This window comes from Bos mutus, chromosome 6 (assembly GCF_027580195.1).
Source record: "Bos mutus isolate GX-2022 chromosome 6, NWIPB_WYAK_1.1, whole genome shotgun sequence".
Taxonomy (NCBI): Eukaryota; Metazoa; Chordata; class Mammalia; order Artiodactyla; family Bovidae; genus Bos; species Bos mutus.
The window spans coordinates 22,273,489-22,301,042 of record NC_091622.1 but is presented as its reverse complement, the minus strand read 5'-3'; the positions used below and the strand labels follow the sequence as shown (position 1 = coordinate 22,301,042).

General features: G+C 37.8%; 1 protein-coding gene across 2 annotated transcripts in view; it reads left to right on the top strand.

The window, feature by feature from the left end:
* Positions 1-27,554, top strand: part of NFKB1 (nuclear factor kappa B subunit 1) — a 124,587-nt gene that overhangs the window by 26,112 nt on the left and 70,921 nt on the right. The window contains exons 2-5 of one of the 2 annotated variants that reach the window (XM_070372091.1): positions 303-348; positions 4,305-4,380; positions 8,818-8,855; positions 12,977-13,075. In XM_070372091.1, the coding sequence (XP_070228192.1) occupies positions 310-348; positions 4,305-4,380; positions 8,818-8,855; positions 12,977-13,075 (252 nt within the window). In that variant the 5' untranslated portion in view covers positions 303-309. Of the gene's footprint in view, positions 1-302; positions 349-4,304; positions 4,381-8,814; positions 8,856-12,976; positions 13,076-27,554 lie in introns of both variants that reach the window. The other variant, XM_070372090.1, reaches the window with a different exon arrangement.

The following is a 27,554-nucleotide window of genomic DNA, read 5'->3' as shown; positions in this document are numbered from 1 at the left end:
ATGGCATGATTTCTGTACCGAGGATGAAGGCTAGCTGTACCAAACTCCAGGACACTGTTATGACGTTGACATAGGGGTTGTGCATTATGCGTAAGTGGTAATTCCTTGATTATGCAATCTTTCTACTTTTAGACTTAGATTCCCAAGAGGAACTACACAGTATTTCCTCCTAAGGTCTTTAAAAAAAAAGGGAGAGGTTATATTTGGTCTTACTGAAATAATGCAGTTTACTCTTTCATAGTGTAATTTTTAAGGTTTATTCCAGTTGTAACAGTTCGGTTTTGTATTCTTTTGATGCACAGCTCCAGAATGGCAGAAGACGACCCGTATTTGGGAGGGCATGAACAAGTAAGTAGTATAATAATCGTGCTAATAATTTTTACAACAACAGTATAAACAACAGTAACTATCAGGAAAACTCTTAAAAGAGGTAAAAATTTCTTTTAAATTGTTTTTCTTGTCCATTTACATAAGGTCTTAGAGCATTTACGTAAGGTCTTAGAGGACATGCCATGTAAAACAACAGTATCCCTGCTGCCACACTCTTGTAGTATAAAAGTTATACATGCTGCTGGTCAAATGATAGCTACTATGTTAGTTTGTTGGGGCTGCTGTAACAAATTACCACAAGCTGGGTGACTTAAAACAACAGATATGTATTCCCTCTCAGTTCCGGAGGCAAGCAATTCAAAAGCAAGATGACAACAGGACTGGTTACTTCTGGGAGTTCTGAAGGAGGACCTGTGCTCCTCTTCTAGCTTCTGGTGGTTATTGGAAGTCCTTGGCATTCCTTGGCTTGTAGCTGCTCCTCTCCAGCACATTCCTTCTTCTCTTTGTCTCCTCTGTATCTCCATAGCCAAATCTCCCCTCCCTGCTCTTTTCTCTTATAAAAGTACCAGGCAGTGGATTCAAGGCCCATTCTTCAGGATGACCTCATCTCAACTTGATCACATCTGCAAAGACCCTGTTTTTTAAGTAAGGTCACATTCACAGGTATTTTAGGAGTTAGGACTTGAACATATCATTTTGGGGGGAGGCCAAAGTATTTATTTAAAAACTCATCTAATGAGGAGGCAGATTGGTATAGTGAAAAGGAGTTAGAATTCAAAGATCTTAACTAAGTGCTGACTGCTATTAAAACTTGAGGAATCACTTAGCACCCCCACCCCCACCCCACCTCATGCTCACATACAGAGGTGTTTGAAAGACTTAAATGGGCAATGAATGTGCTTTGGGGACATGGAACTGTTCATTATAATTATATTAGCGATTATAAAGGGATACTAGTGTCCTTTTTTTTTCCTCCTAATGTCATACTTGAAAAATGTTAATTTCAAGCCTATAGAAATGTTGAATAGTCCAGCAAATCTTTGTTGGTTGTTAATATTTTGCTCTATACATATATGTGTGTGTGTACACACACAGAGAAAGAAATTTATGTATAGTGTGTATGTGTATATATATATGTAATGAACCATTTGGAAGCAATTTTCAGACTCTAGGTAATTGCAATGGCAATATTAAGAGTATTTAAAATAGTGATATTTATTCACTCATGATCTATTTATTGAGACATCACTATGTACCAGAACATTGGCTAAGGAAGGATACAAAAATGTGACACATTTCAGGAAGCTGCCATTTTTCTAGTAGGAGGGACAGAGACATGAGTAGTTTCCCTGTGGTGTTGAACACTGTAGTAGTAGTCTGTGTGCAATGGGACACAGATGTCAAGAGGGAAGAAGGGTGTGGTTATGCAGACGTTCCAAAGGCAGTCTGTGTCAGCTGATATTTGAAATGTGTAGTTTGCTAGGCTATGCAAAGAGAGGGAGCAGTGGGTACCAGGACATCTGGTCCAAATTTCATAATCATTTCACACTTTAGCCACATAAAAAAAATGTATTTCCCAAAATTATGCATGCAAAGAATCAGAAAGCCAAAAGTGAAATGTTTTTTGAGGGATCTAGTATTACTTCTTTAAATAAAATACTTATGTCACATTCATTACTCTTCATAATGTTCTCATTGATTTAGAAAGAATGAGTATGCATTGCTTTTCATATTAAGATGCTGCTTTTGAATTTTATTGTACAAATGATACAGATAAATCTAGCAGCATTTTCTCTGATTACAGCATGACAAACATTTGGCTACTCATATTATCAAAAACCTGTGCTTTACCTTTCACTTTTAATATACTGTCTCTAACAAAGGCAGACACTCACCAGCATTAGGGTTGGTTGGCTTGGTTTTAAACCATGCTTTCCTGTCTCTGCACAGGAAATCCTATCAGCAAGAGATGGTCCTTTATGCCATACAAGAGTAAAACCTGCTGAAAATCGTAGTTTCGAAAGTTTTTCTTTGTGGGCATTTTTGTCAGCACCAGCAGTGGGGACATATTCTGATATTTCCATTTTTAAAGAGAGAGGTCCTTGAAGTTTGAGTTTTTTCCCCCTTGTCTCAAGATTAATAATTTATATTTCTTGAAGTTCGCATGTCTTCAGTGAGATCCTCAGTATTTTAATGTGTTCTGGGGTTTACTCCACCCCTGACCTAATGCACACGTAAGCTGCAGCACATGCCCCTGCTTTGCTCTTCTTGTCTGAAGTGGGGCTGAGTCTCTCCTGCGATCAGAGTTTTTGCCCTTTAACCAGTCTGCAGGACCACAGGAAAGTTTTTTGTTCTGCTAGATCATCTTTTCTGCCCTGAGACTGGTAAATTCTCTCTATAAGATGAGGCCCATTTTTATAACAACACGTTTTTTTCATTCCTTTATTTCCCTTTCAGCAAAGAGTGAATAGTGTGGATGAACTTTACTCCTGAGCGTTGATGTGAGACACATTTATTGTTCCTCAATTGAAAATTTGCATACCTCACAACTGGATCTGAAGCGTTCTTTGTTTAAACACTGTGTTTCTTAGTCTTGATTTTAACTAGACATACTATTGATAGATTCTTAGGTATACATGAATGTCCAATAATATACTAGTAAAGAAAAGGAGTAAAATATCGATGTTTATTTTTAATGCCTGATCCAGCACATTTACTAACTAGTGTATTATAAAAACTGAAGTGTGTTTGATTTTTGTGCTGTCCACAGACATTTCATAGATGACTTATTTAGACTGAAATAAATACGAAACTCAGAAATACAAATTTTAAATCCTGAATGAACTAAGTAGGAAGGAAATGTTACTCTTGGGATACATCATTTTTAGTAACGTTTCAAGATAGATTATAATTCAATCACAATATGTTGTTTACCCACTGTATTGGTTTTCTGGTGCTCCTATAACCAATTGCCACAAATTTAGCAACTTAAAAAACACAAATTAATTATCTTACAGTCTGGAGGTCGGAAGTCCATAATCAAGGTTTGGCAGAGCTGTATTCTTTCTGAAAGTTTTCCTTATGTTTTTGAACATCTAGAGGCTGCTTGCCTTTTTTGGCCTGTGACCCAACCCCTTCCATCACTTTAGCCTCCTATTTCCATTGGTATGTCTCCTACTATTCACTTTGATCTCCTGCATCCCTCTATCAGGCCTGGCCTGGATAATTCAGACTAATCTCCCCATCTCTGTGTTCATTTGTAAATTCCTTTTTGCTATAGGAGACAGCATTCCAGGTTCTAGGGGTTGGGATGTGGGTGTCTTTGGGGGAGCTGTTATTCAGCATATCAAACCCACTAAATTCCAGGTATTTTCATTATGCTAGGTAAATAAAGATTAAAAAAAAAAAAAAAAAAGATGAGGGAGCTCAGTGCTCAGTTAATCTGCTTTTTGGACTAAGTTATAGTTTGAGTTTTTCTATAAATTGTTCCAGGGCTCTCACTGTCTGAATCTTTCGGGATTTGCAATTGGATGCTAGAGGAGTTTATTTACCATTATAAAAGAAATACAGATTTCTAGGATTAGATTCTCATGTTTATATTTCTAAGAGAGTGTAAGCTTTAAATCATTTATTCAACAAATATTTAAGTACCTACTCTGATTATATACACTGGACCCTGCAGATATGCCAGTAAGCAAACTACACTAAGTCCTTATCTCCGTGGACTGTACACGTGGATTGTTCTTCTGAAGTCCCTTTGGTTTTCACACAACCATAGCCCAACCCCATGTAAAGTTCTATATATACGAGAACTTAGTTAGATTTCCTGAGCATATTTTTAAAATTCTGCTTTAAAATGTTTTCAGGTTTTTGTTTTTAGTTTTTGTTCCTATAATTAAGTTTTAGGTTTTTCAAGTTTTTAATACAGTGTTGGAAAAGTAATGATTGAAATATTAAAATTTTCCTTTTTGTAGATGTTTCATCTGGATCCTCTGAATCATACAATGTTTAGTCCAGAATTATTTCAACCGGAGATGCCACTACCAACAGGTAAGAAAATTCTTCATCTCTTGCCTATCATTTTGCTTTTGCTTTTTTAAAAATTTGATTTTTTTATACACTCTTTTATGAAGTCAGTGAGTTACCTAGAAAGGAAATGGTGATTTGTGTTTTAAAAGTCAGTTTTCAGTATACTTTTTTGGACTACATTTGCATAAACATGTTTGATCCCAGTTACCCATTGTATTGGAGGAGGCAATGGCACCCCACTGCAATACTCTTGGCTGGAAAATCCCATGGACGGAGGAGCCTTGTAGGCTGTGGTCCATGGGGTCGCTAAGAATCGGACACGACTGAGCAACTTCACTTTGACTTTTCACTTGCATGCATTGGAGAAGGAAATGGCAACCCACTCCAGTGTTCTTGCCTGGAGAATCCCAGGGATGGGGAAGCCTGGTGGGCTGCTGTCTATGGGGTCGCATGGAGTCGGACACGACTAAGCGACTTAGCAGCAGAAGCAGCAGCAGCAACCCATTGTATGACTGATAATTGTTGCTGATATTTGCTAGCACAGCTCAAAAGGAACTTCTTTACTGTGTGGGATTTTTTTCCTTTCACCCTATCTTGTTATCTCTGGGGTCTTTGTAACTCCTGTTTCCTTTGCCCCAGGCACATGAGGCAGTCTCAACTCTCAGATCTATTCCCAAAACACTTACTTGAGTTCCTGTTGTGTGCCAACTAGTATACCACACACCGGGAACATAGTGTACAAAAGTCATAAAAGTCATCTTGGTAGAAAAATTATCTTTTTAAAAAACTTCTAGCCCTATGTTCTGACCAGTTGGATAAACTCGTGATAATCATCCATCCTCCTAACATGACTTAATTATCCCCATCAATAAGTTATTTAATCTTATATGAATGATTTTTTAAAAATCAGTCTCTGTTTTGTTTATTATTAAATTTATTTATTTTAATTAGAGGCTAATTACTTTACAATATTGTATTGGTTTTGCCATACATCAACATGAATCCGCCACGGGTGTACACATGTTCCCAATCCTGAACCCCCCTCCCACCTCCCTTATTGCTTTTATGTAAGCTTGCTGTGATAGCTCTTTTTATGTATTCCTCACATCGCCAGAGGGACTTAACAGATGTTCAAAAGCTGTGTGAGTAAATTTTGGAAGTTGTATATAAAAGAGAGTTTTGTAATTACTGAAGTACATCAGCTATTCTATTTACCATGGACTTGCTTATCCTCAATGGGAGACTTTGTGCAATTTGTATCATTGTCATTTAAAATTGCTGTTGTTACTTTGTACTTACTTTTCATTTTTTATATCAGGTGTTTATTTGCATTTTTATATCTATTATTTCTAGAAGTTCATGCAAGGGGAAAAAATAAATCTGCTAAATTCAGCTTCATTAGCTTCACTAAGAGTGTTGCTGAGGCCTTTCTTTACCCCACAGATCATAGCTGAGATGTCCTCAAGTGTTGTCCAAAATAAGCTCTAGATCAGCTTCCTGTGAACAACTAAATGTCTTGGTAGCTTCTGTGTTTTCTGTGACTGGGGATCAAAGTCTTTTTCTTGGTTTTGATGCTTTATTGAAAACATAAAAGTTACTGCCCTCAGGAAACATATACTTTTCCATTTGATGGCTTATAGATGCCAAACACTATCCTGATGCAAAGGATTTCCTAATATTTTATTTCATCAAATTTATGGAGATAGAATAAGGTTATTGAAAGAACCAGCTTGGTAAATATTCTGAAGTCAAAGTTTCATGTTGTAGGAATTATTTAGCCATAACATTAGAAAAAGGCTTCCCAGGTGGCACTCGTGGTAAAGAACTTGCCTGCCAGTGCAGGTTCGAGCCCTGGGTCAGGGAGATCCCCTGGACGAAGGCATGGCAACCCACTGCAGTATTCTTGCCTGGTTAATCCCATGAATAGAGGAGCCTGGCGGGCTACAGTCCATAGAATTTCAAAGAATCAGACACGACTGAAGCAACTTGGCATGCAGGCAACATTAGAAAAACTTTTACAATTATACCTCAAAATTGTATTTTCCAGTTATTACCTCATCGTTTTTTATTGTCACATACACGTTCCCTCTGCATTGCAATGCCATGGTTCAGTTTTTTATAAACCAAGATTTATGGATGTTTTATTCACATTTTAAAGGAATAGAGAGGTTATATAAACCAATGTAATTTTCATATGGACTGTTTTATCTTCTGTATTTCTTGAAATCTAAAATCATGCTACTTGTTGAAAACTCTACAGGATATGGCACAACTGCTAGGTCTATAACATCATGCTGTAATTTAAATTACTCTACACAGTAGGATGTTAATTCGTGGCATGGAAATGCAGCCAAAGAAAATTGGCATTAAAACAAATATATGCATAGCAAATCTCGTTTTCTAGTTGATTTAATGTTTGAGTGTATTCCCTGAAAGAGAAAAATGGTCCCTTGGTAAATAGAATTACCAAGCCTTAGTATTTCATGTATTTAGAAGAAATTAAACCATACAGCAAAAATAATAACAAAATTTCAAATATTTTTCGAAGAGTTACTAAGAAGTGAGAGACTTGAAGTCTGATATAAGTGTGCTCCAATTCCTCTGTATTTTCCATGATATCCAAATGTTGCTTCATTTTTTTTTTTTGCTGAAGTATAGTTGATTTACAATGTTGTGTTAATTTCTGCTGTACAGCAAAGTGACTCAGTTACACATATGTCCACATTTTTCACATTCTTTTCCATTTTGGTTTATCACAGGATATTGAGTGTAGTTCCCTGTGCTACATAGTAGGACCTTGCTGTCAAATGTTGCTTTCTTAAAGACTTCTCTTCTTCATATGTTCATTTAGTTTTCTAGAGAGAATGTGTATGAGTAGATTTGTTGAAATGTTGTATAGACCTTATTTAGCAGTGTGAAAATATTTATGTTTCTAATCAGTTTTATCTCCTTAGAAATTAAATTCTAGTCATTTTTTGGAATTTTAAAATTCTAACAGTTTCTTTTTTAAAAAAAAATAGTTGAATATATCCAGGAACTAATTTCAGACAGAAAAGAGAAGATAATTTACCTAAATTATATAGCATTGGTCAGTCCCTAACCTTTTTTCTTTTCTTGTGTATGTTTCAGTTCAAATTCAGTTATTTTTCAACTGACTCCCTTGTAAACTTCTTGAATAATAACAGGAAATAATTATACCTTAGTTTCCTACAGTTCTCTGTCTTATCCTGATTCATCATAGTGCTAAAAATAAAAATCCTCTCTCAAGTTATGGTTTATTTTTAATTTCAACCTGAAAGTTTAGCTTTTCTTCATAAATTTATTTATCTAAAATAATAAGTCTTGAACTTCTGGCCTAGAGACAGTGAAGATTGAAATGGACACAGAAGCATCCTCCTAGAATTTTTTAAGTACCATTTAAATTTACATTCAAACAAGTGAGAAACACCATGAGCCTTTGTGTATCACGGAGCTATGGGTTATTATACTTTTGACATGACATACAAACCAGCTGGGAAGCTTAGGGACTTTATCCTATTGAATAAATTTGTGTTTATACTGTCAGAGGTTTTGATTTTCCTTTGAGTTTCTAAACTTAGGTATAGTCAGGCTATCATTAAGCTTCTAGTAATCTTTGTTCTTATTAGTTGGTATACATTCATCTAACTTACTTTCAGAATTTTATAAAACGCTTATTTTGGAACAGAGTTTATATGAAAGTACAATATTCAAAAATTGTACACGGACATCAAAAGCTATGAGTTAATAAGAAGAATCTACCATGTCTGATGGACCAAATTAAATATGGGAGAGAGGAGGAACAAGCTAGCCAGTTAGGGAATGAGGGCAGCACTTGTGGGTTCAGGTATTGACAAGGGAACCCAAAACTTGGTGTAATGAAAAGCAGAGAGCCTGAGATCATTATCTGTGTGTTTCACACATGTAGGTTGCTGGCTCAGTCTCTTGTAATTTCATATTAGGCACGTTCTCTTGTGAAGAGTGGAAGTCAGAGTCTGATGATGTGATGGCAAAAGAAAACTTCACAGTGACCAGGAAGTGGTTGCTGCTTTTAATTCGTATTTGTGTCATTATTAAAAATGCTTTGTTAGTAGACATGATTGTGAAGGTTGTTGACGTCTTAATTCTTGCCAGACGTCATGCCTTTTGTTGGGTTGTGCAAGGTGCCATCACCACTGAACAGACATCTAGATGGTATGGTTCTCTCTAATGGTGTAAAACTGTTATTAAATAAGGATAAATTTAATATTCAAAAGAAGAAGATATGCCTTGTGGAATTTTAGCTAAAACATTTATTTGAAGCCTCTGTTTAAAAACATAATTTCAGTTTTTTTACTTGCTTTGTATATATATACATACATATAAATATATTTTTTTTTACCAAATTTGAGAAGCCTCACAGTTTCTTTTGGTTTCTGTTTGTTGTTTTGTTTTTAGCAGATGGCCCATACCTTCAAATATTAGAGCAACCTAAACAGGTAAGAAGATTAAAGGGGTGGGACTTTCTCTTTAATTGCTAGATCCATAAGTCTAATAATACCTCAAGCACTGAATAAAATAGTAAATGAATTTTACAAAGGAAGTAGCTTATCTAGAAGATCGACAACCTGCCAAATTGTGTAACAACTTTATCATCCACTTTCCTTTTCTCTTAGTCATTGTTCAGACAGTCCTGAACCTCAGTACATAGTTCTATAAAACTTAAGTATCAATCCATGGTATCCCATGATCTCCAACACTTTGACTTACCAGCCATTCCTTGAAGAGATGTAGGTTATCTCCACTCATTTTCATGTGTAAGAAAATACACATACACACAGTTCACATACACTGAGTCAGGCGCTTCCACCATGTCCCTGCATATCAGAACTTCTGAGCCTTTCTCCATCCTGAGGAGCTACGCCTTTGCTATTTGGAACATGTAACCTAAGATACTAAAAGGACCAGTGGGCTGTAGATAAAGTTCTAGAATAGACAGTCAAGTTCTCTTGGGTATTAGCTTCAGATCTAGCCTCTTTGGAGTCAGGAGAGGAGCATTTTATTTTACCAGGCTCTTCCCTGGCGGCTCAGACAGTAAAGAATGTGCCTGTAATGTGGGAGACTGGGGTTTGATCCCTGGGTCAGAAAGATCCCCTAGAGGAGGGCATGGCAATCCACTCCAGTATTCTTGCCTGGAGAATTCCATGGACAGAGGAGCCTGGTAGGCTACAGTCTGCGTGGTCGCAGGGATTTCACTTTCCCTTTCCTCTTACTACTATTATTTATAGAGGATACCTGGGAATTGAAATGGCTTCCTTACCATGTCCCTATGGGTAAATAAATATTTATTGGAAATTGGATGGGACCAGTGCTATGAAAGAGGAAGGAAGAGAATCTTTAATATCTTCCCATAGTCATTAAGTGATGAAGTAATGGTATAGTCCTCTGCAGAATGAGGACAAAGTTAGTAGATCTCTGGCTGGATATGCATATTATCACACATGTGTGAGACTGAGGATGCGTGTGTCTGCTTTCTTGCAGCTGTATCACCCAGTACTTTTCCTAAATGTTTTTAGTAGCTCAGGCAAGTAACACTTTTGTATTGTGTAACACTTAACAAATACTAACTAGGTCAAAATCTTAAAGTATGCATGTGGTTACTGTAATCATGGTATTACATATGTATTTGGGTTTTGGTCAGAATATAAAGGATATGAGTATCTTTATCTATGACCAAATAGACTACACTTATGAGGTTGAACTTTGATAAAAGTTTTTGGTGTGGGGACTGGAATACCATATGCGATTTCGGGACATTGTTTTCATGGCTCGCAGGTGACACACCCTGATTCCACAGCCTGCCGACATGACTTTGCTTTATCTCCATTCCCAATTCCCTATCAGTGAGTTCTCACAGGAGGCCACCAGTTTTCTCAAACGACCCTCCCAGTGGAAGTTTATCCTCTAACATTCTGTGCAGTGTTACCTGGCCTCCTGGGAAATTTCCGGATAAACGGTGAAACCAAGAAATCAACTAAAATTTATTTGTCTGCATACTAGGCAAAATGTGTTTTTCAAATATTCATTTTCATAAGCATAGCACTACCATAAGGTTTTTAAAATGAAGTTTCTTATTATGGGTCAATAGTCATAAGGAAAAATTGACGTTTATGATTTATCTGAAGGGTGAGTTATGTAGTTTCAAAATTTAATTCACTGTTGGTGGATGTGTTAAAGCTTATCTGAGTAAATCAATGTGCTTGCTTACCAAACTGTAATATTGTGATGTCTGACTCCAGTGAAAGTAAGAAGGTTGTATTGAAGTCAGACTTTCTGACCGGATGGATGGAGCCTTGCCTTTGAGGTTGATGACTCATTTTAAGCAAGTGGAGTTACTGAGATGAATGGCTGTGGATTGGTAAACCTTTAATCTCAAAAATTTAGAATCTGAAATGCATCCAGACTATGCATTTGAAGACATCCTAGTTTCCTTTCAAAAAAAAGATATTTTATTTCTATCTTCAGGTTATAAATTCCTTTGTATAGAAGTTTAGATACTTTTATCCAACTATGAATGATATATGTTGTTTTTCAAACGATGAGCAAGGTATTAAGACAGGTCTCTTTACTCATATTTTACTAAACACCACTCCCAATAAGATATAATAGTATAAGTATATATTTCTCCAACTGTCCTAAAGTAACTTTATGATTAAAGATAATGAATTACTTTATTGTTTTAAAAATAAAATCTAGAAAACTTTTCTTTTTTTCTCTGGAGGCTCTGCCACAATTTTCCCCAGCTTTGACAGAGATGAGTCATAGCATAGACCACTACTAATCTTTAGGATAGCTAGTTCTGTTGCATATTATTAAGTGCTAATTATCTAATATTGTTTAAAAGCTGAAGTTGTGTTTAAACCGATTAGCAGTCAAGTAAATCCCTATTTTATGGTTAGCCAGTTCTGGAGGCTGACTGTTGCTTTTTCGTACTTTTAGAAATTTCATTTAATTATTGAAAATACGCTAACAGCCTTTGACTATAAAAGGTATAGGGCTGAATTTGTAACTTATTTTTTAGTTTGAATTTTTGAGAAGCAAAACAGGAAGAATCACCTTCAAATCACTCATCTTACCTCAGAAGGCTTTCCAGGTGTTGATGTTTGGGATCACCTAAGGAGCCCTTTTCAAGAGTTGTTTTAGGTCCCACTTTAATATGTTGATCATATACCCCAGACCCATGTGTGACATAAGGTAGCTTCCTCCCCTAGGGAATTTAGGTCAGGTCTCACTGGTCCTGTAAAGGATGCTTTAGACTGGTCCTCTTTAGAAATTAGAAAAGTCTCACAGAATTTAGAAACAATTCCAGGTGCTCTCCCTGAACCTCTCAGGCTGCTTTTCAAGACCCTATGGGGCATAGTGAAATGAAGTACAGTCTAAGGAGGGCAGAAACTTTACATTGATCCATTAGCTCAAAGCCGTCAAAACCTGTATATTCACTGAGCTCCACTATCCAGCTTGCAAGGTAGAAAGCCCCACTAACAAGTAGTGGTGTGCGGAGCTTCTGAGGCCTAAGGATCTATCACTGTTTATATGAAGTCAGTCCCACGATAAAGTAAGCAGAAGGTGAGAATGTTCCTTAAAGTGTATTAACATATTCTTTTCATTAAAGGGTGTATTTGAAAAACGGAAGACCATTTGGTCAAGAGACTGTATATGTTGAAATCTCCCTTCATATGATGATGAGAGTCATTCTCATAAATGTCCTTGTTTTATTCTTGGTATGCAAATATGCACAATTACAACTGTTAGCTTTTTAAGTCATAAAATGTTAAAACTGGAATAGACCTTGAATATGGTCTGGTCTAATCTTCTTAGTTGTATAAAAAAAAATACATGGAACTCATGTGTTTAATCAGCCTGCATAGTAAAGGCTTCTTGCTAATTCTTAGTTCATATTACTGTGTCTATAAAAATTCTTGAGTTAATATATAAAGGGACTCTCTGGGTTTGGAATCATTCAGGTCAGTTAATATATCCAGCTTGAACTTGATAGTATTAACAATCTTAAATCGAAACTTCTTACCTTCTGAACTGTTGAGAGTTATTGATTGTGCGGACTTGCATAGGCTGTGTTCTGTAACCCTGATGGGGTATATTTAACAAGACATTTCTGTATTCCCTCCTGAACCAACTGTCATCAGAGTAGGTAAAGGAATGCCTTTAAATAAGAATCAGAGAAGCTTAACTTTGAGTCATATGGCCAATTTCAGAGCTTGGCAGAAGCAATGTGAGATGAGGAAACTCTGATACAGGCAAGCTGTAGCATGTCGAGTCCTTAGGCCTAAAATCTGCAGCAGTTTACTCTCCACATAGCACAGGAGGAGAGCTTCTGCAGGGCCAAGGACCTGCCTTTTAAGCCACAGCTCAGGGCCCAAATATCAGTTAACATCAACATTCATGATAAGGTTATGGGGAGAAGTAGTTCTCATATACAGTCCTCTTTCACAGTTTGTGTCTCCTCTAATACACAAGAATATAAAATTTGGGTATAATTTTGTCCCTATAAGTTTTTAGTAAGTATTCCTCAAACTTGTTCACCTTGTGTTCACCTTTGCAGAGAGGATTTCGTTTCCGTTACGTGTGTGAAGGCCCCTCCCATGGAGGGCTCCCCGGTGCGTCTAGTGAAAAGAACAAGAAGTCCTACCCTCAGGTCAAAGTAAGTTTGTGATGTCTTTCCATGTGAATTCTAGAAGATTTGGTGTCCTTGGAGCAAAAGAGAGGAATGCTTTAAATAACTACCATTTGTCTCTGCTTATAAGCTGAAGTGTTCACATGATTATTTATAATATTTATGTAGAAATGTGTCTTGTAGCAATAGAAGTGACAGATTCTAAAACTGTTAATATTTCCATTTAGTACAAATTATCTCAACATTAACAAAACTTTTATTATTTCTTAAAAATTATCTTAAAAATTTGTTTAGTTGTATACTTCCTAAGACTTGAGAGCACTCAATTTCAGCTCTTTCTAGGGATCTAGCAAAAAAACAAGACTCAGATGACTGAGTGTGTGGATTATATAGTAGAATACCTCAGATCATGAATTCTGATCCAGACTCTGCTACCATCTGTGTGCCTTTGACTGAGATCCAACACTTCTAAACCTCAGTCCCTGGATGTGCAAAATGCAGACTTGTTAAGGGTCTGTGCTTTGTAGCTGTCTAAAGATTGAATGAGAAAATGTATCTCAGTGATCCAAAAGGGCCTCTGCTTGAGCAACTATTTGTCTGCACGTGATGGTCCTTGGAACATACTGCTTCATGACATGCTGTGGTGGGCTTAGCTGAGCTTTTTCTACTTCTTCAGGTTCTTTTTCTTTCTTTGTATTTAATTGAGAATATCTTCCATTGAGGTAGCTTGAATTTTTTATTTTTGTAATGGGATGTCATGTTTCATAGACTGACTGCTAACAGTTTTGTAGGTAAACCAGTCAAATATTGCAGTTTCATCTTTTATAAACATTTTCATTTGTACAAGACAGACCCTTAGTAAAATTGTGATATCAAAGAAATGGGTCTTTGGTTTTGCCAGCCTTACATTTTGTTTCCTCTGTCTCCTCATAGCCCGCTTTTAGGCCCAGGCCTGTCTAATTTCTTACCTCTGGTCCAAAACAAAACCCTTGATTCTTTACCTCTTGAGTAATATTGTAGTATTAGTCCTATCCATTGTGTTTGCATTTTAAGTCTCCTATCTGAGCTCTTGTGTGGAATGAAAGATGTGTTTCCTGTTCAGGATTATTAGTCAGGATAAATATGGGTTTAGCCACAAATTTATGGTCTCTGGTCCTTTAGAATCTGAATGAGGAAATAACAACAGCAATAAAACAAAGGGATTACCATTTATTAAGCACCAAAGATTTGCCAAGTGCTGTACATACATTTCCTCCTTGGAAGGAAAGTTATGACCAAACTAGACAGCATATTAAAAAGTAGACATTACTTTGTCAACAAAGGTCTGTCTAGTCAAGGCTATAGTTTTTCCAGTGGTCATGTATGGATGTGAGAGTTGGACTATAAAGAAAGCTGAGCGCAGAAGAATTGATGCTTTTGAACTGTGGTGTTGGAGAAGACTCTTGAGAGTTCCTTGGACTGCAAGGAGATCCGACCAGTCCATCCTAAAGGAGATCAGTCCTGGGTGTTCTTTGGAAGGACTGATGCTGAGGCTGAAACTCCAGTACTTTGGCCACCTGATGCGAAGAGCTGACTCATTTGAAAAGACCCTGATGCTGGGAAAGATTGAGGGCAGGAGGAGAAGGGGACGACAGAGGGTGAGATGGTTGGATGACATCACCGACTCAATGGACATGAGTTTGGGTGAACTCCGGGAGTTGGTGATGGACAGGGAGGCCTAGAGTGCTGCAGTTCATGGGGTCACAAAGAACCGGACACGACTGAGCAACTGAACTGAACTGAAACTTACATACATTATCTTTTCTATCCTCATAACAGCCCTCGTAGGTAAAAAGTCTTAATACCTGTGAGGAATCCGAGGCTCTTAAAAGGGAGCCTTGCGGTCCTCACAGGACTGGTGGCTTGTCATCCTACAGCAGACTCTTGCTCGTTGAACTGTCATGTGGAACGTGCATTTGGGAGACTGGGGGCAGGGACCTAGGGGACAGGGCATGGGAGGATGGTAGTAAGACTCAGAATTATAACTCTGGGCAACAAGAGAGAGGAGCTCAGGAATAATGGGTGCTCAGACATCAGGGAGTCAAATCCAGTACATGTTTTTAACACGTGTCTGTGTGTCCTGTATATAAATACCGTATGTGTTCATATGTGTGGTACATATTACGGGCATTGACACTGATTATGATTGTAATTACTGAAGAATTAGCATTAAGAGTAAAACTGGGAGTTTTTTTCTGGACTGTCTCTGTACAAACAAATATAAATTATAATATTGTCAAGTGTTGACTTGTATTGCTCTAGTCTTTTGTAACTAAGTAACAGTTCTTGATACTAAAAGATACATAGTAGTAACCTTGTTATAGATTTGTTACCCAATGGAAAAACTTTATATATACTATTATGCTCAGTCTTCATACATCCCTTTCATGTAGTGGTTGATGCCTCACATTTACAAAATAGTCTAGAAATAAAACAACCTGGTGGATATTCGATGTTCTTCTCAAATCATAGTTTATGTATCAAGGAGTTTAATACTTACTGAGAAATCTAGATATGTAAACAGCTAATACTAAGGAAGTCAAAATATAAATGTGTATGATTAGTCATTATTGACCTTCAGCTGCAGCTTCACTATTTCACCCAATTGTTTTTTATTCACTAATTCAACATATATTTATTAAGCATTTAATCCAATTGTAAGAAAATATAGAGCAGTTCAGAGAGTCTGTTACAAACTATCATTGTTCTCTTAGCCTGTCATCATTCACTGAAAGTTTGTAATAGTTAAAGGAAGTAATTTTATTTATCATAAAAGCTCTTAATCAGAAGAGCTGATATGGGGAGAAGAGAGAGTCAATCACGAGGTAGTTTTTCCAGAGCTCTTCTTCCAATATCACTTTTAATAATCTTTTTTACTAAAGGATAGTTAAGGGTGAACTTTTGGTTTACAAAGGGATATAAATCCCTCTTACATGCAAAATGTAGGCAAAGGAAGGAATTGCTCTCCGTGTGTGTCTTTATCAGGAAGATCGTCACAATCATCCGTGTCTGCAGCAGTTCACTAAGCACCCGCTCCATGTGAGGCTGCAAGAGTTGTGTGACAGATAGAGCTCGATCAGGGTTTCTCACACTCATCACTACTAATGTTTTGGGTGAGAAGACTTCATGCTTTGGAAGATTTTCCAGTTCATTGGAGGGTATTCAGCAGCATCCCTGACTTATACCCACTAGATGCCAATAGCAGCGCTATGGTTGTGACAACCAAACAATGTCTCCAGACGTTGCCATATGTCCTGGGGGGGCAGAATCACCCTGCTTGAGCATCACTGATCTAGATGCAAAGTCTAATCAACCTTAACCCTTCTTCTTTGCATACTTTTCTGCTATATAAGACAGTAACTCATAGGTTATATAGAATTGCTTAAGTCTATTATTCTGCAAATATATATACTTTTCCTGATTATTAGATGTTTATTTTCAAGATGATGATCATGGTGACTCTATAATTTCTTCTAGAATGTCTGAGTTAGTGTGCCTGGATATTAAGGAGAAAGATAGAAAAGAGAAGAAAAAACATATCCTAAACATTCTGTATCCTGTGATAACTGCATACCCAACAGTTAACATAGGAGTTCTGTTGGTCTCCGTTATAAACTGTTACAGAAGAGAAAGTGAAAGTGGAGATGGTTTCAGTCAAGGTTGTAAACCTGTGCAGCCGCTGTGCGAGAGCAATGAGAACATCTGTGCAGTGTCCACAGCCTCCCTTCCCATAGAGGGAGGTGTAATGAACAGTGTCCCCACACTCTTCCCCCAATCCCATTTCTGCAGAAACTTCAGAGGGAGAGCATTTACATTTGTAGGAAGGAAATGATATTTCTTTTTTTTTTTTTTTTTTTTTTTTTTCTAATTTTATTTTATTTTTTTAATTTACATAATTGTATTAGTTTTGCCAAATATCAAAATGAATCCGCCACAGGTATACATGTGTTCCCCATCCCGAACCCTCCTCCCTCCTCCCTCCCCATACCATCCCTCTGGGCCGTCCCAGTGCACCAGCCCCAAGCATCCAGCATCATGCATCGAACCTGGACTGGCAACTCGTTTCCTACATGATATTTTACATGTTTCATTGCCATTCTCCCAAATCTTCCCACCCTCTCCCTCTCCCACAGAGTCCATAAGACTGTTCTATACATCAGTGTCTCTTTTGCTGTCTCGTACACTGGGTTATTGTTACCATCTTTCTAAATTCCATATATATGCGTTAGTATACTGTATTTATGTTTTTCCTTCTGGCTTACTTCACTCTGTATAATAGGCTCCAGTTTCATCCACCTCATTAGAACTGATTCAAATGTATTCTTTTTAATGGCTGAGTAATACTCCATTGTGTATATGTACCACAGCTTTCTTATCCATTCATCTGCTGATGGACATCTAGGTTGCTTCCATGTCTTGGCTATTATAAACAGTGCTGCGATGAACATTGGGGTACACGTGTCTCTTTCCCTTCTGGTTTCCTCAGTGTGTATGCCCAGCAGTGGGGTTGCTGGATCATAAGGCAGTTCTATTTCCAGTTTTTTAAGGAATCTCCACACTGTTCTCCATAGTGGCTGTACTAGTTTGCATTCCCACCAACAGTGTAAAAGGGTTCCCTTTTCTCCACACCCTCTCCAGCATTTATTATTTGTAGACTTTTGGATCGCAGCCATTCTGACTGGGGTGAAATGGTACGTCATAGTGGTTTTGATTTGCATTTCTCTGATAATGAGTGATGTTGAGCATCTTTTCATGTGTTTGTTAGCCATCTGTATGTCTTTTTTGGAGAAATGTCTATTTAGTTCTTTGGCCCATTTTTTGATTGGGTCGTTTATTTTTCTGGAGTTGAGCTGTAGGAGTTGCTTGTATATTTTTGAGATTAGTTGTTTGTCGGTTGCTTCATTTGCTATTATTTTCTCCCATTCTGAAGGCTGTCTTTTCACCTTGCTAATAGTTTCCTTTGATGTGCAGAAGCTTTTAAGGTTAATTAGGTCCCATTTGTTTATTTTTGCTTTTATTTCCAATATTCTGGGAGGTGGGTCATAGAGGATCCTGCTGTGATGTATGTCAGAGAGTGTTTTGCCTATGTTCTCCTCTAGGAGTTTTATAGTTTCTGGTCTTACGTTGAGATCTTTAATCCATTTTGAGTTTATTTTTGTGTATGGTGTTAGAAAGTGGTCCAGTTTCATTCTTTTACAAGTGGTTGACCAGATTTCCCAGCACCACTTGTTAAAGAGATTGTCTTTAATCCATTGTATATTCTTGCCTCCTTTGTCGAAGATAAGGTGTCCATATGTGCGTGGATTTATCTCTGGGCTTTCTATTTTATTCCATTGATCAATATTTCTGTCTTTGTGCCAGTACCATACTGTCTTGATATTTCTGAAATTTACATATGATACATGTTTATTAAAGTATATTTGTTCAGGCTTAAGAGTGGAATGTTCTAGGCTCTGCCTTTTCCTCCTCTACAGCTTCTTACCTTCCTCTCTCTCCTCCAGCCTCATTCTTTTTCTTCTCATCATGCCTCTGGGAGAGCATACCACATCCTGGAGAGGCCCCTGGAACACAAGCATCCTGGTTCAGCATGCACTCAGTCTCACACAGGAGCAGTGAAGTGCTGACGGCCAGCCCGAAAGCTGTGGGGACTGGCTGTGGTTTGGGGGCTGCAGACCCCTAGCTGTGGTTTATAGAACTTGTAAACATATAACCTGCTTGGGTTTGTCTCTTGCTGATTGTCCAAACATGATACCTAAAGTTAAACCATTTTAAAACCAACTCTAAGAGTCTACTCCAGTTCTCTGTTTGCTACTGGAATTTTGTCCCATGCTTAAAACCCCAATTCCAATAAGCTGGGTGTAGGCTAGGCTTAGACACACTCTTACTATGTTGAGATTATTTCTAGGATTAGGGCTATTGAGCCATCTGGTGTTCTACATGTTTCTTTCATGTCAGAGGATGCCATTTAGCTTTCAAGAGTTTTGCTATATAACCCTTCACATTCTTTTTAAAACATTGTTTTAATTATAAAAAATTCCATGTGTATAGAACATTAAAAAATTGATGTAAAGGACACCATATACCACTACCTGATTTAATAGCAACAGTCATCCCTCAGTATCCCAGAGGATTGTTTCTAGGATCCCCACAGATGCCATAATTCGTGGATGCTCAAGTCCCTTTTATAAAATGCAGCAGTATTTGCATATAATCTATGCACATCCTTCTGTATGCTCTAAACCATCTCCAGATTATTTTAATGCCTCATACAATGTAAATACTATATAAATAGTTAGCAGTGTGCAACAAATTTATTTTACTTTTTGGAACTTTCTGGAATTTAAAACATATTTTTTCCATCTGCAGTTGGTTGAATAACGAATGTGGAACCTGAGGATACAGAGGGCCAACTATATTAATGTTTTACCATATTTGCTTCTGATCTCTTTCTAAAATAAAACATAGTTATTGCTGAAGCCCCACCCATTGATCATTTTTCCCTATTCTTCGTAGGTAAATCACTGCTCTGAACTTTCCATCTCTGATAGAATTTTTTTTCTGGTTTTAACTCAAATTTTCTATTATACCTGGTGGCTTTTTTTTTTTTTTTTCAGGACAAATAAGTGTTAAGACTGGGATCCATTGAAGATTAATGTTCACTTTAATTCTATTAGAGGCTTCGCTGGTGGTTTAGATGGTTAAGAATCTGCCTGCAATTTGGTAGACTCGGGTTCCATCCCTGGGGGGGGAAGATCCGCTAGAGAAGGTAACGGCAACCTACTCCAGTATTCTTGCCTGAAGAATTCCATGGACAGAGGAGCCTGGTGGGCTACAGTTCTTGGGGTTGCAAAGGGTTGGACACGACTGAGTGACTAACACTTTCACTTTGATTCTATTGATTTCTTCTTTATTATTCAGATAAAATTTATCCATTGACAATGTGGAATTTATTCTGACTCCTACAGGAAGAAAATAATAATAATATTCAGAGAAAATCTAGGGAAAATATGCAGACTAACTTGCATAAATATGCAAAAATAAAGATACAGAAATATGTATCTTGCCCCCTTTAAAGGAAAGCTTTCCTGTTGTTAAACATTTAATCATCTATTTTACAGTCCTACCAAGTTCTCCTCTAAAGTTTCCTCAGTTCTGATTTCATCATGGAGCTCCAAATGGGAGAGGTTGGCAGAAAAGCACAAGTGCCTTCCTTGAGGCCGAGCCTGTCACTGCCTGTTTTTGACTCAGCAAGGAGTGCCAGAGAAGGCTCATTTCCCTCTTTCCCGAAAGTTATTCATGAGATTTTTTTTTTATTAACCAAACTACCTTCCTCTTCACAGAGGTGGAAAGTTGCCAAGAGGAACAGCCCCACGGGGCTTCAGAAACCCTCACTGATTCTCTTCCAGAGTGGCCAGAAAGCCCCCATCCTCAGCCGATGTGACATCCTCCAGCTTGGCCCACTCCAACCAGAAAGCTGTCAGCGACCTTGGTTCTAAAATACGAGTAGCTGACCAGTCGGTATTCTTATTTTCTCTTTAGTTATAAATATCAAATGCAGTGGACTACAACTTGAAACGCAGCTGATGTAAGTGTAACTATTTTTAATCAAATGTTTTCTGAAAGCTGGTTCTCACATATGTTTTCTTTCCGGAGTGTTTCAGATTAAACAGAAGGCAAGTAATGAAATGTTTAGATCAACAACAGACAATGTTTATTGTCTCCCTGACCCCACGATTTTTTTTTTTTCTTCTTAAGTCTCCACTCTTGGTGCCTCTCATTTTAAAATCCTAAATGTTAAGTTTCTGTCAAGGTCAGATGAAGACTGGCTGATCTCTTGTGGCATTTAGGGATATCACATATCCTTGTGTAATCTCCCTTGCCTTTGTATGGACTTGTCTGGTTTAGGAGGTTTGCCATTGTAAGTATCTCTTTATAGTGCTGGTTTTGAATAATTTAATCTGACTCAGTCACTAAAAACAACAGGGACGAGGATCACCAATAGTCAATTAGGTTTGCACATAAAACCTCCTTCATAGCATTTATTAAAATTTCCATCAGTATCCCTAAGCTGTTCACTACTTGCAGAAAAATAACCGCATCCCCTAGACCAAGAGCCTGTGCTCTGTATATTGAAGAAAAGCACTTTGTAACCTGGATCCCTTTTACTGGTTTCAGAGGGATTTGGAACTTCTTAATTTATATGCAGAAATTTATTGGGTTGGCCAAAAAGGTTCATTTGGGTTTTTAAACCCCAAGTGAACCTTTTTTGTTAATCTGATGTGTGTGTGTATATATATATATATATATATATATATATATACACACACACACATATTTCTGGGGAGATAAATATAACTTTCCGTCAGATTTTCAAATGGAAGGATTCAAACACAGTTAAGAACCAGTGCTGCAGAGTATGTATCACTTTAGCTTTCTGACAGCAGCTGATTTTAAAAATTGCTAACAAAAAAGATATATAGACTGCCTTTTTAAATTTTTTTTTTTTTGTACTTTTTAAAAAGTACACTTTTGTATTTTTACCTGTTCTTAGTGAGTGGAAACAATTAAGGCTGCTCAACACAAGGCCCAGGAAAGCCTTCCTTCTCTTTGGGTATCAGGTGGAGAAGTGAGGAAACATAGCAGCAATAGCCCTAAAAGGGAGTAGGCTTCACTGCTTTTCCTTTCTTGCTCTTCCACAGGGATGCTGATTAAGCATGAAGTTAACCATTAGTGACTGAAGCCAAAAGAGAGAAAACAGTTCATTTAACAAATATTTATTGAGCACTCTGTGTCAGGTCCTGTCTTGGCAAGCAGACAAAACTCCTTCCATGTGTAACCATAACCTAGACTTCTAGATATTTTTCTTTCAAAAGTTTTTCATTGGGCCTCCAGAACAAAATATTACCTTGTAGAATGTTTTTAAAAACAGCCCTCTAAACTTATGGTATGTAGTCACAGTATACATTATGAACTAGAGAAAGCTACTCATGAGAAGAAACTTCTAGAACAAATGATAGCTGTGAAATGTAACTATTAGGAGTACAGTAAAAATGTAACTATTAACCTAATAGGCTTATTGAATTTACAGACAGTGTGAACCTTAAGCTTTGTGTTGGTCCATCACCCCTTGGTTACCTTCCTTAGTTGACTATTCCTATTTTTCTCTCATCCACTTTTCCTTAAATACATTATTGTTCCTGGGACCATTATTTAATCAGAAGCAAATCTCGGATGGCTTCTTCCAACACCAGGGGTTGAAGATTAGATAGCCTTTTCTCGTTACATTTAAGAATTCAGGTCTCACCAGGTCACGTACTGGTAGTTCTTCCTGATAAGGTAAGAACATACAGTACTATGGCCCCCAGAGGTGTAACACCTCCTCCTCACAGACAAGCCGATTTTCAACTTGTCAGCAGATCTGGAGCTGAGGCTGCGAACTACCCTGCAGTCACAACCTTCTCTCCCCACCCGCCAGGTGGATTTCAGACCAGAGTCCTCTAGTCTCCATCTCTCGCTGAGCTCTCATGAGGGTGGACTGCAGACTTTCACAGATAATGCCTCTCACCCTTAGGTCCCCATCCACCCAGAAGAACAATTGTAAGGATGGCTTGCTGTGCTTATTTACATGATCTCATTTAGTCATCACAGCCCACTGCAGTAGGTTCTGTGGTCCTTATTTGATAAATGAGGAAACCAAAGTCCACAGAAGTTAAAAAGCTTACCCTGGTCTGAGGCATGGAGCCCAAGATTTCCGTTCAGGTAGTGTGATTTAATAGTCCAGACTCTTCACCATCATGGGAATACTATTAATTATAGGGGTTCTTTAAATCTATGGTTCTCGACCATGGATGTGCATCAGAATCACCCAAGAATATTTTAACTGCAGAGATGTCAGGGGCCCACTCCACTCATGCTAAATCACTGTGGGTCCATTAGTATGGTAATTCTGTGATAATTTCTAAGGACTCATGTCATATAATGACAAGGTATAACAACAGGTAGATGAATAGATAAGCATGGTGTAACCATGGAATAGAATACTGTTTAAAAAATTATGAGGATTACACAACATGGGAAATACTTGAGACCTACTGTTAAGGAAAAAAATCAGAATTCTAAATTAAAAATATCACTGAAGTGATTTAACTCAGTGAATGAGTTAAGATTAGAGATGGGAGAAAGAATTACCAAATTTAAAAATAGAACTGAAGTAATTTCCTGAACTATAGCACAGAGAGAAGGAAAACTTGAAAGAAAGAGTGAGATACAGATTACAAAAGAAAGATTAAAGCTGTCTAATTGAAGTCCTGAAAGGAGATAATAAAGTTGCACGTTTCTGGTTCTATACCTAGAGGTTCTCGTCTAGGGTAAAGTTCAGGTGGCCTATGGACCATAATTTTAGGTGTTTTTCAAGTATTGGCCCTGAAGTCAGTCAGTTCATAGCTGAAAAGATGTTGATTCCTAGTTTTGCCATCTACTGACAATGTTATTGGTATTTAATTTGGCCAAGCCTCAGTTTCTTCCTTTGTAAAGTTGAGATAAGTAATACCTGCTTTATAGGATATATGTATAAATTGAGTTGTTCAGTGTATGGCCCAGAGTAAACACTTAAAAGTGATCATTTGCATCTATTTTTTGTATTCTAAAATACATTAATTTGAGTATTGAACGACAGTTTTGTTGACTGGTTTATGGAACCATGGAGCTACACAAAAGCTTCACCAGTCACTAATTTATTTTCAGCACAACTTCACTAATTAATGTTGCTTCCACTCTATTTATGCCATGTCCTTCTTTCTAAAGTTACGAAGGTGGGAGATTGAAAACAGATGCTATGTCAAAAGCTTACTTTTAGATGTTACACATGATTTCTTATGAAAATATTGATCGGTAGCAAGAGGCCGGAAAGGAATTTATCAAATTCTTTTTAGGTTCTTTAACTGTGTCCTCTTAGGCATTATGCATCTGATAATTTGCACAAGTATTGTTTTAGCTTCCTAGAGCTGCCATAACAAATTACAACAAATTAGGTGGTTTAAAGCAATAGACATTTACTCTCTCACAGTTTTGGAAGCTACAAGTTGAAAATCAAGTTGTCAGCAAGGCCATGCTCCCTCTGAAGGCTCTATGGAAGAAGCCTTCCTTGCCTCTTTGTAGCTTCTGGTGGTTGCTGGCAATCCTTGACATTCTTTGGCTTGTGGCTGTATCACTCCAGTTTCTGCCTCTGTCTTCCCCAGACTTCCCCTTTGTCTTTCTGTGTCTGAATCTCCTTTTCTCCCATAAAGACAATAGTCATTGTGTTTAGGGCCCACCGTAATCCAGTCTGATCTCATCTTAATTATGTCTGCGAAGACCCCATTTCCAAATAAGACCACATTCTGAGGTTCTGGGTAGACTTGAATTTAGGGAGGATAATGTTCAACCCATTACAAGTATCTTATGGCATTAAGCTTATAAAGCAATGGTTCTGAAAGTCTGGGATAATGACCATTTTAGGCCCAATATGCACTGGGAAAGATATTTACATGTATCCATGGTATCTCTTACGTGCATGGCTTCAGTTGTGTCTGCCTCTTTGCAACCCTATGGACTATGTAGCATATCAGGTTCCTCTGTCCATGGGATTCTCCAGGCAAGAAGGCTGGAGTGGGTTGCCATCCCCTTCTCCAGGGGATCTTCCCAACCCGGGGATCAAACCTACATCTCTTACATCTCCCACATTTACAACTAGTACCACCTGGGATCATTATTATTAAAAATCTTTCAAGTTGGAAAGTTTTCCAGTATTTTGAATATTTTCTAACAGAATAATTCCTGTGATCTCTCTCCATTGAGTAAATGGTGGACCTTAAATACAGTTGTGCCCTAGTAAATGCTTAACAATTGACTGTCCAGGAAAAAAAAAGGAAATTGAAACAAAACCCTGATTTGTAGTATTTGTTAATTTTCTTGATGTAAATACTTACACTATGATCACTTTCAAGCTATCAACATAAAGTCAACTGGTTTGCAAATTTTCTGAAAATTTAACAGTTCCTGTGAGTTGGTCAAGCCAATTCTAGCATACCACTGCAAGATTTCATAAGCAAAGCAGATATGAGATCACATCCTGGATATTAACCTAATGAGCAGTAGTCATATCGAGAGAAGATAATAAATCGCTTCATGTAAAGTTCTTTATTCATGTGTTAGTTACATAATATCTAGGGACTTTGCAGAATCTGAGTAAACCCATTGAGTTGCTATATGACGTCTGTCATATGGTAGTTAAATAGAGCTGTGGTTTAGTGAGCAAAATAACATACTTGAAAGCAAAAGCTAGATTTTACTTGAGATTATATGATTTACAGATAGCGTGACCTCCAACAAGTCACATAATCTCGTCAGACTTTATTTTCCTCATTTATAAAATGAAAATAAAAAATACCTACTTTGCAGAAATATGAATTGTATTAGGGTTAAGTAATTGTCATAATAGCATCTAGCACAGTCATGGCACATCTATAGCATTAAATGTTCATTTGGGACATTTTATGTTTTTAAGACTAAATATGATTGTTAGCGCCATGAAGGGAGGAGATTTTTTTTTTCCTGTTGTGTTTACTGCTGTATGTTCAGCACCTGGAATAATATGTAGTGTATAGTAGGTAGCCAGTAATTATCTGTATAGGACATGAATTGTCAATGTGCAGGAGATGCTAGAATTCTCTTTCCCAGACTATCACTATTACTATCATAATTTTGCTAAAGAAGAGACAAATAGTCTATATAACTATTATATAGACATAATAGTCATAGGTTGTTATTGGAAATACAGTCTTCAACCAGCCTTCGCAGCTCACCTCCACCTGCTGTTCCATCTTGTTCTTCCTGTCTCACCAGCCTCCTTTTCCTTTTCCTCCCCCATTCACCTGACTTTGGAATCCCGTGTCCCGTGTCCCAGTCAGTGAGTTGGAACACTATAACTTAGACCCTGGGCATGACACCAGACTTCGAGGTTGAAATGGGGCTTTGTCTGCCTCAGTTTCTCTATTGGAATATTTCTATGGCCGTGAGAGAAAAATCAACTAAACTAAGCAGCAAATGGTAACTTATTTGTTTAAAAAGTTGGAAAGTCCAAAGGAAAAGCTAGCTAGCTTCAAAGCCCACTGGATTCAGAGCTGACACTGTCATTTAGCTTCTCTCTGCTGCTCAGCTCTGACTTCTGTTTTTCAGATTTCCATCTTCAGCTCTGCAAGGTGGCCACAGCAGCAGTCTCAGGCTCACCTTATTAGGGCACTGGGTCCTGCAGCAGAGTCTGCTTTCCTGGAAGCTGAAACAGGTTTAAGGGTTCCCAGATCAAAGGTTTCTAGGCCCTCATGGTCTGCCTTGTTTCATAGCCCATCCCTGGAGGTCACACCTGGGACAGAGTGTGTGAGGCAAGGTGATTGTGTTAATAACCATTCGCAGCCTCCACACTCTGGATCTGGCAGCGGGGTTAGCTGCACCTCGGACATGTAGACGAAGGTGGGAGGTGGATCCCCAAGCACAACGTATGAGGACTGGTAAACTCCAAAGGGGAAACCAAAATAACAAATAGCAATCATTTCTCCCCGCCGTGAGCAAACTAAGACATCTAAACCCCCTTTATTCCAGAAATTGTGTGATCGAGTGTACTCCCTCACTAGACAATGTCTAGTCTGTGTGCCATTCCTGTTTTATTTTTTAAGTAAGAAGTTTATTTATTTATTTAAAAGTGTCACATAGAAATTAATAGAAAATCAAATAATACAAAGATACATACAGTGAAATGTAAGCTTCCCTTCTTTCTATGATCCCTCTCCCCCCCAGAGAGAAGCACTGCTTTGAATTGCTTTGGGTAAGCTTCCAAAAATATTCCATGCATACACAAGTCTATGTGTACATATGTTTATGTGCGTAAGCACCATGTGTATCCAAGTACATGTAAACTATACAGCATATTCATCTATACACACGCTTATCTTCTGTTAATCTATAAAATACTCTGCCTCTTGCTTTTCTCACTTAATGAGCTTGGCAGGATATTCCTCAGCAGCTTATAGATATCTAGGGAAGTGATATAGTAAAATGATTAGTAGCAGACTCTAGAGCATGATACCTTGGGTTCAAATCCAACTCTGCCCCTTATTAGTTGTTTAATCTTGGACAACTTGGTTAACCTCTCTACATCTGTAAAAAGGGAAGGTTAAGAGTCCTGACCTCCCAGGGTTGTTGGAAAGATTAAAATGAGTTAGTACATGTAAAGAGCAGTGCCCAATGCGTGGTAAGTGCTCTGTGAATGTCAGCTTTGGGAACCTACCTTATTCTTGGTAAGGCATTTCATTCATCATACACTGCTTCTCACGCTGCTTTTGTGCATGTACCGTCTTTTGTAGTCTCTGAATCTGTCTGCTTTCCTTTCTCCTGGTAAAGACAAGCTCAAAAAGCCTACCTGCCCTGATAATCC